Source organism: Trematomus bernacchii, unplaced genomic scaffold, assembly GCF_902827165.1.
Source record: "Trematomus bernacchii unplaced genomic scaffold, fTreBer1.1, whole genome shotgun sequence".
Taxonomy (NCBI): domain Eukaryota; kingdom Metazoa; phylum Chordata; class Actinopteri; order Perciformes; family Nototheniidae; genus Trematomus; species Trematomus bernacchii.
The window spans coordinates 3,463,494-3,475,808 of NW_022987839.1; the positions used below are offsets into that span (position 1 = coordinate 3,463,494).

The 12,315-nt window shown below is 39.9% G+C and overlaps 1 protein-coding gene across 1 annotated transcript; it reads right to left on the bottom strand.

Moving 5' to 3' along the window:
• Positions 1–159: 159 nt before the first annotated feature.
• On the bottom strand, positions 160–12,026 carry LOC117500329 (putative ferric-chelate reductase 1). The gene is made up of 7 exons (XM_034153164.1): positions 11,919–12,026; positions 11,174–11,274; positions 5,121–5,327; positions 2,690–2,800; positions 1,672–1,813; positions 1,144–1,398; positions 160–304 (listed from the first exon to the last, which is right to left on the bottom strand). The coding sequence occupies exons 2-7, from the start codon at positions 11,270–11,272 to the stop codon at positions 252–254; spliced, it is 867 nt and encodes a 288-aa protein (XP_034009055.1). The 5' UTR covers positions 11,273–11,274; positions 11,919–12,026; the 3' UTR covers positions 160–251.
• Positions 12,027–12,315: the final 289 nt, after the last annotated feature.

Genomic DNA, 12,315 nt, shown 5'->3' on the forward strand with positions numbered 1-12,315 from the left:
ATAATACATGGGATTTTTATAGCGCTCTTCCTAATGCTCAAATACGCTTTACATATAACCAATTAAGGCATTTGAACCATAACAAGTGTTTCATCTGGAGTTGGATCACAAAGTACATCTCATGAACAAACAAAGTGCAAAATGACCTTCAAACATGTCTTAATGAGTTCAGTGAAAATATTTTAATAAATAGCTTGACACTCGGTTTATTTCTTTCTTCATGGCATCAAACTGGACAGCTCTCTCTCCTCTCAGACTCTCAGCAGGACGGACAGCGTGAGGACGCTCAGCAGGAGCAGCACGGCTGGAGGGAAGGAGAAAGAAGATGTTAATCACAAAATGTTGAATCATTAGGCTCTTCCTCCTCTGCTGTTTAATTGTTACCATGGCGCCTCCTTTTTTTGTCTTTTGTTTACAGATATCCAGTTTTATATGCAGAGGTTTAAAAAAAGATGGATCCTAGTTAAATACCTTCACCCAAATACCATGTGAATTAATGGAGGGTTTTTTTTGTCTAAGAATCTCCCTTCTACTCTAGATGATCCTCTAAACATGTCATTTGTATAGTGATATGGTCATATTTCAACCTGGTTTAAAAAACTCATAATTGTACGTCATAAAAAGTTATAGTATAGTAGAGCATTAAAAAGTCATAATATGCCACATTTTATGCCACGTTACAAAGGAAACAAATATGCTTTAAAAAGCAATTGCAAAAAATCAAAGTATGTCATAGAAAATATAGTAGGTTATAACAAAATATCATAACAATCATGGTATAATAAGTACTTATAGATGTCATGAGTATCAACAAATGTCATATTATAGCATGCCATTAAAAAAACATAGACAATTATGTAATAAAACATTCTCAAAAAAGTCAAAAACAAATAAGGACAATGAAGCCTTACATTTTTTTTTTTTAATACTGTGAGCATCACAGATGCAATTCCAACCCATTGTTTAAATAATTAATACTAAATTCCATATTTCCAGGACACGGAACAATACAAACGTTTTACTGATCTTATCTCTCAGTAGTTATTGCTCTCAAATGTGTTGAATCAGGACACCATATACTTCTGGACCGAAGCTTCTGAAAACCTCAAGCTGGAGAGAAATTATATGTATGTATTTTCTTACCATGAGGCTGGAGAGCTCCACTGTTGTTGGGCATGGTGGTGTTGCTGGGCATGGTGGTGTTGCTGGGCATGGTGGTGTTGCTGGGCATGGTGGTGTTGCTGGGCATGGTGGTGTTGCTGGGTATGGTGGTGTTGTTGGGCATGGTGGTGTTGTTGATGGGTGCTGTGGTGGTGGGTGCTGCTGTGGTGGGGATGTTGGGTTTGGTGAGGTCCAGTGGATTGCTGCCGATCAAGAGATTGAAGGCACCGAGAGCACCTGAACAATCACAAGAGGAGGACAGATCAGTGGGAGGTTAGACATGTATTGACAAACCTTTAAGATATAGTTAAATGCATTAAATACAGAATCGTATCAAATCATAAACGTTTCAAAGTGGAAGCAGTTCATCTGTTCTTATCTCTGGATATAAGCGTACAAATCTGTAATGATATATTTTTTTAATTTATGCCAAAAGGGAGAAAACAGTAAATAATCAAGCACTTATAAATAAAATAGTTATACAGTGTGTGTATCTGTGTGTGTACTTACTTCCGTCGAAGCTTCCTTTCCCGAGCAGGACGGAGAAGATAGTGTCTTCACTGCTCCTGGTGTTGGAGGCGTTCACGTTGGGGACCGTAAACTCACACTTGATCATATTTCCGTTCACCATGCCACGGATTTCTTTCACTCTCTAGAAAAAGATAGATAATGTAATAACTGTTTCCAAGGCTGTGTGCTGAAGCCAAGGATAACATCTGCTTCACTGAGCAACTCAAATCCAACAGCAGCTGCCTCTCAAAACCAGACTTTTCAGATCAGTTTTCACATGTACAAATCTAATGTACAATCTAATGTTGGCATTTGATTGCAAACAGGTGGGTGACAAAAAAAAGAAATTAACGATCTCTCTAGATTAAGAAACTATCATTATTCTAAATTAAATGTGTGACAGTTGATTGAATGGACAATAATCTGAGTATCTGAGCAATATGTGCATTCATTAAATCACTATCATTTTCTCATATTAAAGGTGGGGTAGGTAATTTTGGAGAAACCAGCTCGAGTGCGCTAGAATTTGAAAATACACAGCCGGAAAAAATCTGCCACTTCCTTACAGAGCCCCTCCTCCAACACACACAAACGCGCACATGACCAATGAGGGCACGAGATAAGTTTGTGCACAGATGGAAGGCTGACAGGCAGGTAGGCCATCCAGTTATTTTAGCCAGGCCGGCTAAAATGATTGGTCGTGCTTTTTACAGTACTACGGCTTCCACAGATGAAATGTTTTTATGGATTTTTTGTCAAAGCACTTAAGATATTCATTGCTATCGGGATGTTAAGAGCATTCCATGGAATATAACAAAAAGTGTATCTCGAGCCGGTTTCTCAAACTTACCTACCCTACCTTTAAGATTACATTGTAAGCAGTAGAAAAAACGATATGAAGGTATTTCAATTTCTGGTCCTCCATTGTTTCATATCACATAAATAAGTACATTTCCCTAAGTGTGAATACATGAATATGCCAACATCTCTCTGTATGAGTGTACATTTGAAATCTCACCCTCTCAGTTGGAGTGAGCATTTTGTCAGTGTTGTTCATCTGCATTGTCCGGAAGAAGAACGTCCCGTTGTCCGAGCTGTTCTGAGCGCAGATGAAAAGCATGCTGGTACCCTGCGGAAAGAAATATTGGTGAAAAGATGAGATGGCTTCCTTGAAGTGAAGACAATGACACATTGCTACAGTACAGTGTCTTTGTTAAGGCTAGGAATACGACAATAAAGAGATGAACAACTCTGGAGTTGAGTTTCCAGCTCTTATTGTTATGTTTTGTCTCTGTGGTCACCCGAGTGTGGTGTGTGTGTGTGTGTGTGTGTGTGTGTGTGTGTGTGTGTGTGTGTGTGTGTGTGTGTGTGTGTGTGTGTGTGTGTGTGTGTGTGTGTTTTTTTCCCTGTTTGCGTCATGTCTTTTTGTGTTCCTGTCAAGGTCTCACATAGTTCTGTCATTGCACAATATGCCTCAAGATATTAGTGTAAAAAAACTCTGATTTGCTGATGTGGAGAATAGAATAGAAAACAGGAGAAAAATGCCCCTTTTGCTAAATTATAAGAACAACTTTGACAGAGTGTTTGGAGACAGGAGGAAAATTCAGGAAAAATCACAGAATTTTTAAGATTAAAGTTATTACAAATAAAACTTGATGTTCTCTGAGATTTGAGTGCTCGATTTACAATAAAACGTTTAAATACAAGAAAAATACTTAAATAAATTGTGAAATTATTTTGTCATAGTCGTTGGAGAAAACGGGATAACAAAATAACGAGAAAAAATGGGTGTTGTTTTAAAAAACAAGTGAACAGTATGAGGCATCAAGAGTGTACCAATTATACTTAGAAAAGACAGAAAGGCAGCAGCACAATACACAAACACAAGAAGGTCATTATAAAGAACGAAAGTATAATATTAAACTTATTTTTAAGTGGCCTTATGCTATATATCTTCAGCGTTTAAAGAAGTAGCGCAGTTAATTACAGTCTGACGTTTTTAAAATGTTTTCCTTCAGATTAAATCTTAGTTTAAATGTATGAAATGTTATATTTGGCATCTGGGTAATGTTGCGTGACACATAAGATGAAACGTTGACGCGCGATTACATAACACATCATTGTAACATCGGGTAATAAAATACCGGTTTATTACTTCTCTATGGAAACAAAGCAGCCGCATGGTGTTCCTCAAACAAATGTAGGCAAATATGATGTTATTATGTGTCCTATTTCAGGGGCCGGATCCTCTAAATCCCACGTCTTTAAACACAGCAAACATGAAACAGACAGAGAGAGACACTGAATCCTCTTTGGCACAAAGCCTGCCGGACACACAATGATGTTTTCTCCACGCTCTTCAGTATTTTACAATGAAAACAATGTCCTTATCAACTGAATACATATTTGATCATGTCAATAAATATCACATGATGCTACTGCACATGAGTTTGTATTCATGCAGTCATGAGATCCTGGTGACTTGTGTCAAGATAGTCAGTTTGCTTTGCTGGGAGCTTAGACATCACAATAGGGCGTAACATAAAGATATATCCTGTCGTCAGAATAACTCATGAAACCTGTCTCCCACTGCTGATTCATTTCTAAAAAAAAGTGGGATTACAAGCAGGATAACAATGCTGATTTATGGTTTTAACTTTTTTATTCAGTAGGTGAATTCATTATGTCTTAAACGTGTGTGTGTGAGCTTCACTGTTTCTATTGAACTGTAATGATTTTAGCTTTAAACTGCAGTATGTGGTCACTGTTGCTCTATAGTCTGAATATGATAAATGAACGGCAGGTTATATATTTTTTAAGAAATCTCTCAGCAGAGGACACATTATTTAAATATCTTGGTTTCGTATTGTCTCATTGTTCTGTTATCTTACGTAATACACTTACGTAAAAGCCATTTATATTCTCTTGTACTTATTTGTATAGCATTTGATTTGACGTAATCCAAAAGAAACGGCCTTCAAACACGTCATCACTGCACACCTCAGAACATAATAAAGTAATCCTCCCAACCCTGTTGAGGTTCTTGTTGCTTAATATGGACATAAGACACAAGTTATGAGTCAAATTTAGCAACAAGGTGCTTGAAATTGGCCACACTGGTTTATTATAGACATTTTTGTTTTAGCTGGATGGTTTTCTATTTATTTACTTGTTTCTTTTTGTTTGTCTGTTTTTGTATGTCTGTTTGTCTGTTTGTCTGTTTGTCTGTTTGTCTTCTGTCTGTGCATCTTTGCCCTGATGTTACGCAGTATTTACATTGTTACTCTACCTATTTTTCCTATAAGTGAAGATTTGTTTACCTACTTTTGATACATGCTCTGATAGAATAACTGTATGTATATATAAAAAATGACCACACTGCATGATTGTGTGTGTGTGTGTGTGTGTGTGTGTGTGTGTGTGTGTGTGTGTGTGTGTGTGTGTGTTACCTCTGAGGCGTTGGCAGTGAGTCCCACAGCGATGTATCCTGCAGACTCTCCGCTCAGCTCGATGGAGAGGTCAACCCCGTTGGGAGGCACTGAGACAGAGGAGACCGTGGAGACAAACAGACAGGAAGAGTTTCCAGAGGGGTCGCAGTTATTTGGAGTCTGCACACACAGTTTGGAGACTCCACAGCCATCTCGAGTGATGTTCACCTGTTAGACACACACAGAAACATCAACACCGTCTTTAAAGGTCCCCTATTATACTCTTTTTCATCAATATAGTTCTCAGATATTTATAAAACATGTCTCTGAAGTGTTTGGCTCCAAACACCAAACAGATCATTGTAGCATCCCATAATCCCCTCTGTTTCAGCCCTGTTTCAAAAGTGCTGATTCTCTGTCTGTTACTTTAAGTTCCTTACACACCGAGCCGATTTTCGGCGTCGATAGATGTTGATAGATGTCGGGCCGTCGATGAGCGTTGTGTTGCCCTACTCAGATTGGTGTGTACTGCACCGTCGTGTCTTTTCGGCCGTGCCGACACCTTCCGCCACCGATTCGACATGTTGAATCGGTAGGCTGTCGGCCAAAGGCCGTCGGCCAAAGAAATCACTCTGATTGGCTGTTCAGCTTAGCGAATCAGTGCATGAGAAGCGAAACGGAAGTGAGGGACCCAAACAAACTATTAAGAAGGCAAATCTGAGATTTCATTTAACTCCAGCCCTCAACACAGTTTCGGGAAAGCCCCATGAGCTTCTCGTTGTAGAGTGAAAATGGAATGCACACGCTATTTGTTGTTTGTTTATATCACGCAGTCTGTTCTTGTTCTCTCAGTGTATCACGCAGTCTGTCTTCCGGTTGTTGCCTCTTTTGAATGATGAATACACACTACCGCCGCCTGCTGGTAAGGAGAGTTATTGCCACTCACGCATGCGCAGTTCGTACGTGCAACTTGGCCGCCGGCTGAAGTCTTTGCGGTGTGTTCCAGTGCGAAACATGGCCAAGACGCAGGAGACGTGAGGCGACGTGAGGCGACGTGAGGCGACGTGAGGCGACGTTCCGTCGGGACGTGTTCTTTGGTGTTCTTTGGTGTTCTTTGGTGTCAGTTTGATGTGTAAGGAGCTTTAGATGAAAAATAAGTAGCCACTCCCCACGGCCCTCTGAGAGATATTTGGTTAAAAAGAACACAATAGCCGCGTTCACACCGGAGTACTTTTCACCGTACTTTTCGCGTTTAGTTCCGTTAGTACCCCTTATGTCGCGTTCACACCAAAAAGAGCACTTAATCTCGGGAACTTTTACCCCCATTTTTAGTGCCTGCTGAGAGATCGTACTTTCCTGGGGGAAAAAAGTGCCCCAGTTCTGATTGGCTGGGCGAATTGCAAACCACGCCCCGTACAACTCTGAAATGTTTTGTAGAGCCGCCATTTTATTATCCTCGCATTAGCATTATTAGCAATAGCATTCGCCCAGCGCACAAACGCAGAGAGACTAACTTATGGCAACACAAAATAAAACATGGGAGCGGTGGAGATGAGGAGGTGTCGGCGTTCTGGCGATTTACTCGGAAGGCTTCAGTAGAAGCTGCTGGGAGTCCCAGCAGCTTCTACTGCAGTGTTAATTTTTGGCAGCTGTTTTTGATTTAGTCTTAGTCTTAGTCTTTAGACGAAAATGGTTATTAGTTTTAGTCACATTTTAGTCATTTCTATCCTTCATAGTTTTAGTCTAGTTTTAGTCGACGAAAACTCAATACGTTTTAGTCTAGTTTTAGTCGATGAAAAATTACATTTTAGTCAACTTTTAGTCCAAATGTTTTCTCTCTTTAAACCAATTCAGTTAGGCAAATACAGGTATCTGACATTGTAATCAAGGTAACAGCATCAAGTGTTGAAATTCGTAAAGCAACATTTCACTCTCTTAACACTTTACTTGTGTAATATCTAGGGATGGGTATCGTTAAGGTTTTCTACGGTACTACTAGTCTTATCAATACTGCTTATCGATCCGGCACTTTAACGGTATTCTTGTATTTACTTTTTGTTATTTTTTAAAGGAAAAAACGAACAAATTGTTAACCGAATTAATTGCTTTATTTAAATGTGAAATAAATGAAATATATATAATTATGTTAAAATATTGTACTGTACTTGAGTAAAATGTTGAGGTACTTGTACTTTACTGGAGTATTTAAATGTTTTGCTACTGTGTACTTCTACTCCACTACAGTTCATAGTTAAATGGTGTACTTCTACTCCACTACATGTATTTAATACCTTTAGTTACTTTACAGATGTGGATGAATGATGTGAAATATAATCAAGTGTTAACTCAGACTTTAGTAAATTCACAAGCTACCCTGCAGTATACAAAGTCCTTCAAACTAGCTGCACCTTTACTAGCTTTGAGAACACTTTAATGATCAATCATTATAAAACATATCATATATATATTATTCTGAAATGGACCAATCTGCACAATGACTACTTTTACTGTCGCTACTTTAAATATATTTTGATGATCATACTTTGACTTGAGGAACTCTTCCTACACAATGGTATTTTTTTACTTAGCTACAAGATCTGAGTACTTCTCCCACCTCTGCACACCTGATGTGATAACGTTACTCATAATTGGGGCAACAGAGCTACGAGTTAAGGAAGTCGAAAATTGTGCATTTCTCCGACTGAATATGACGCCTTTTGGCCGGCTGTTTGGACAGACTACTCTACTCGTGTCAACGCGCTAACGCGAAAACATGGCAAACGAGCTTTGTCCACATCGAGTCTTGTAGAGTGTCTCTATACTCTCTGAACGCTCCGTCCCCGGCAGATCTCTGCCGCTGCAGCGTGTCTGTTAGGCCCCGCCCCCGCACACACAGAGAGAGGGAGATCGCTCTTCTGGAGTGAAGAGAGCGGAAATAATGATATTGCAAGTTAGAAATGTAAGATGCATTTTGACAGACAAGACGGACACTTGGGGGGAAATACCCTGCATTTTGAATGTCCGATAGTCCACCATTAACACCTTAGTCCCGTCTCGTCTCGTCAACGAAAACTAAATATACATTTCGTCAAATTTTCGTTATCAAGAATCTATTTTTAGCTCGTCATCGTCTCGTCTTAGTCATGTAAAAAAGGTCGTTGACGAACATTTTTCGTCATAGTTTTCGTTGACGAAATAAACACTGTTCTACTGAAGCCAGTCCCCAACTCCGGGGACTTCCGGCCGGGGACTCCGGGTGGCAGTATACGTCGTGAAGTTGTTTGCGGCCTGCCAGTAAACCCAAAGCAGAAGAAGACGAAGTGACGTCAGCGGCTCATTTGCGTAATCTTCCCTTAGGTTGGTGATTGGCTAATGGTTACACAAGCCAAAAAATCGTTATGACATCGTAAAGTGGCCAAAATCTGATCAGCTCATTTTCAGACAGGTTTTTATATAAATGGATCACGACAAAAAGTGAGAGAATCTTTGTTCCTGAAACTTTCAGAATCTCTTCACACAGAGGGGACACATGTTGATATATAAAAGACATGAAAAAGTGGATTTTGCATAATAGGTGACCTTTAAACCTTTAAACCTTTAGACCTTTAAACATCTGCGGCTACTCTCAGCTGGCCTCATTCTTTCCTCCTCCTTCATCTATTTTGTAGTTAGATTACATTTTATTTAGCTGACGTTTTGTGTAGAAAGTGATTTACTATTTCAGCAATCAACCATGAGGATACAAACTCAGGACAGCAAGAAGAATACTGCAACTACACTACCTTTAAATTAGACCAACAACTTGTTGTGCTGGTGCATTAGCTTCAAACATTTCTGTCAACATTTTTTATTAAATGGTCTTCTTTTTTTGTTTAATGGCCAAGGTAGCTAACACTTTTTAGTTGGTGAGTTACACTTCACCAATTTGACAATTTGTCAGTTTACTCATGGCGAGGAGTACTCAGCATGTTACATAATAGTCGCGTTCACACCGGAGTACTTTTCCCCGTACTTTTCGCGTTTAGTTCCGTTAGTACCCCTTATGTCGCGTTCACCATTTAAGTTGCGCTGACGGCCGACAGAGGGCGACAGCGGCCGCTAATGCAGTTGTGTGGTTCTTATCTGTCAAATAATCACACACGAAGAAGAAAAAAGACCGGCCACACGAAGAGAAGGGATTATACGCCGCGGCAGACAGGGAGAATGAAAAAGCATGGATACAAATCAAAGAAAATGAAAAGAAAAAGGTTGGGCCGAGAAGGCAAGAGAAAAAAGGTGAAGTCACTCGCAGGTGAAGCATATAAATGTCGCAAATTGACAGACCTTTTTGGCAGCAGCGCTGCTACAAGCACTATCATCAGCAGCTTAGAACAAGTGCAAGATGATGAAGAGAATGATGAGGGCGCGAGTTCAGATACAGCCAGCCTCCTGCGTTCATGATGAGGGACAGAGTTGAGCTGGTGGAAGAACCAGCTCAACTGGCACATACAACTGCAGGGCAAGAGCAAGAGCAAGAGGTGGGTGAGAATTATCCCTTGAACATCAGTGGCGTTTTCTCCTGGAGGCCAAGGGAAGCCAGGCTTCCCCTGTTTTTTTGGATTGTAGTTATAATTTTAATACATAAATAAAAACACTTCGTTTAGTTTCGGTAATTATTCTGTGCTGTGTGTTGCTGCCGGCCCATCTCTCCCCCATTCTCATTGAGTATTTTAAAAAGAGTGAAACAGCGTCCCTCTAGATGTTATGGTGAAACAGTAGATTGCACTCTCTGTTGCGAGAGGAGGCTAGCCGAAATTGGCTTCCCTTGAAAAAAATGAGGGATTGACCAATCAGATGAGGCTCACGTCATGCCCCTGCCAACCTGTGATTGGTCAGGGCCATGCTAAGGCCAATCCAGAGGCGGCTGGCTTCCCTTGCCTCAACTTCAGTTCGTACTGTAACTGTCATCACCGCCCTTATAAAGTAGCAAGCAACTGAAGCAAGTGCAATTATGGAGGGTTTCATCAAAAATAATTTGAATAAACTTCCGCTACAGCAGCAACTAAAAATTAAATCTGATGACAGGCCAATGCCCAAACTGGAGCTGTGTACAGAGAGGAAAAAAGGAGCGAATCGGACGTAAAACTTTAAATAATAAACAGCTGATTTCTAACATTTGACATTTGTGGCCGGACTGGGTCAGTTTCCAGGGCTGAATTTTAGTCCCAGTCCGCCCCTGGCGGTGGAGATGAGGATGTGTCGGCGTTCTGGCGATTTACTCGGAAGGCTTCAGTCTCCGCCCAACTCCGGGGACTTCCGGCCGGGGACTTCGGGTGGCAGTATACACCGTGAAGTGGTTTGCGGCCTGCCAGTAAACCCAAAACAGAAGAAGACGAAGTGACGTCAGCGGCTCATTTGCGTAATCTTCCCTCAGGGAACTTATTCCAGTGTGAACGCGATCTGTACTAAGTGCCCTGGGGTAATAAGTGCCGGGGCACTAAGTGCTGGGGCACTAAGTGCCGGCACTTAGTACGGCAAAGTACTTGGTGTGAACGCGGCTAATGTCCTATTTTAAATTTCAAAAAGCTTTTTTAAGTATGCGAGATGTCTAGAAACTATTGAGTTGCATTATGGGAAGTGTAGGATCCACTGTGTTTTGGATCTTGGATCTTGACCAGTTCTTGTCAATGTTTAGGCTATTTAGAATTGTTCTTGATTTTTTAATAAATATTGATACTTTTATTATTATAGACCTCTTAAAATCAGAGCCGTGTTTTGCGGTTTTGTTTGGCTTGGAGTTGAATTTGAGTTTGTAAGTCAGGCTGCATCAACAACTTCTCAATAAAAGAGGAAAGAGAAGTCCAGACCGAGGAAATACGGCAGATTTTAAATACTACACTATACAGATCAACCTGACCTTTTATTAATGAGCTGCTACATTTAAAAATATATTTGTAAATTATTATCAACCCTTCAAATTAAAAAGGAAATTGGTCCTTGGACAAATATTTGTTGGTTACCTGTTTGAAGTACAAAGGTCAAGCAGGTCAATTTGGTTATTTACATTCAGAGGATTGAAGTGAAAAAACTCCCACCTGTGTATTATTGGAAAAAGACAAATGAGCCGTTCCCTGGACATCTGGTGACAGAAAGAGCAGCAACGCAGCGGCCAACACGATCAATCCTCCTTCCATTTCTATCAGTAAGACAGTCATCGACAATGTTAATGTTGACCATGTCTGATTTGAGAGCCTTTCCATCACCAATTAACCCTCAGTTTTATCTGAAAATCTGAATTAATCCCAAAGATATTTAAACTTTCTCATAGCATATTCATACCTGATCAAATTTCACATTCAGACTTTTTCATTTAAGCACAATTATTTCTTATTTTGTGATTGTACATTTTTAGAGTTAATACATTTATAAAATCCTATTTTTACAATTCTTTTTATCACAATCAGATCATTAGACCTTCGTTTTCCTCAGCAAAATTATAAAATCACTAAAAAAAGATTACTTTTATACTCTGTCTATACACTACTCTAGTACTAATAGTCCATCTTGCGTTCTTTGTCAGGCTTTTGAGAGAAAGTTAGCAAACTTAAACATCTACAAATGTAAAGTAATATTGAGTTTTTTGATCATCTGTAAACCAGAACACTTCTCAGTATCGTTAATCTATTCCAGGAAAAGTAAAAACATCATGAAGTAGGACAATAGTCTTTAAAATCACACAGCAAACAACATTAAGAGAAAGAAGTGGGTATACATTAAAATTAATAAGAACAAATCCTTGAAAGTAATCACTCAGTAATCAGGTTTTTCATAGAGACTTACCTGAGGTGTGAGAGTCAAATGTTGAGTTTTAAGAAAGTTTCTTCAGCTGTTTCTGCTCCTCTGTACGAGCTCCTGTAAGAATGATCAGCACTGATGCTGCTGCTGGGTGATGAGGGAGGAGGGAGGAGGAGGAGGAGGAGGAGGGAGGAGAGGGGGTTTCTGCAACATCCTGGAACAGGTGTGTCTGCACCTGACTGACGACCCGCATGAGATGTGTTTAATCCGGGAAACAAACACAAGAGGAAATTCTGGTTCTCTGAGAAAGATCTGACCCACCCCTGGAAACTGAATCTCAAGTTGAATGTAGTTTACATTTTGAGCTTAATTACATAAGCAGATAATGATATATTTAAAATGTAATGTGTCTCTGTTTGGTGTGTCTAAATTCTTGACCTAC

Coding starts and splice junctions, on each gene's coding strand:
- LOC117500329 (XM_034153164.1), bottom strand. CDS start 11,272: ATGGAAGGAGGATTGATCGTGTTGGCCGCTGCGTTGCTGCTCTTTCTG. Junction 1,399..1,671: donor GAAAGGAAGCTTCGACGGAA/GTAAGTACACAC, acceptor GTGATTGTTCAG/GTGCTCTCGGTGCCTTCAAT. Junction 305..1,143: donor TGGAGCTCTCCAGCCTCATG/GTAAGAAAATAC, acceptor CCTTCCCTCCAG/CCGTGCTGCTCCTGCTGAGC.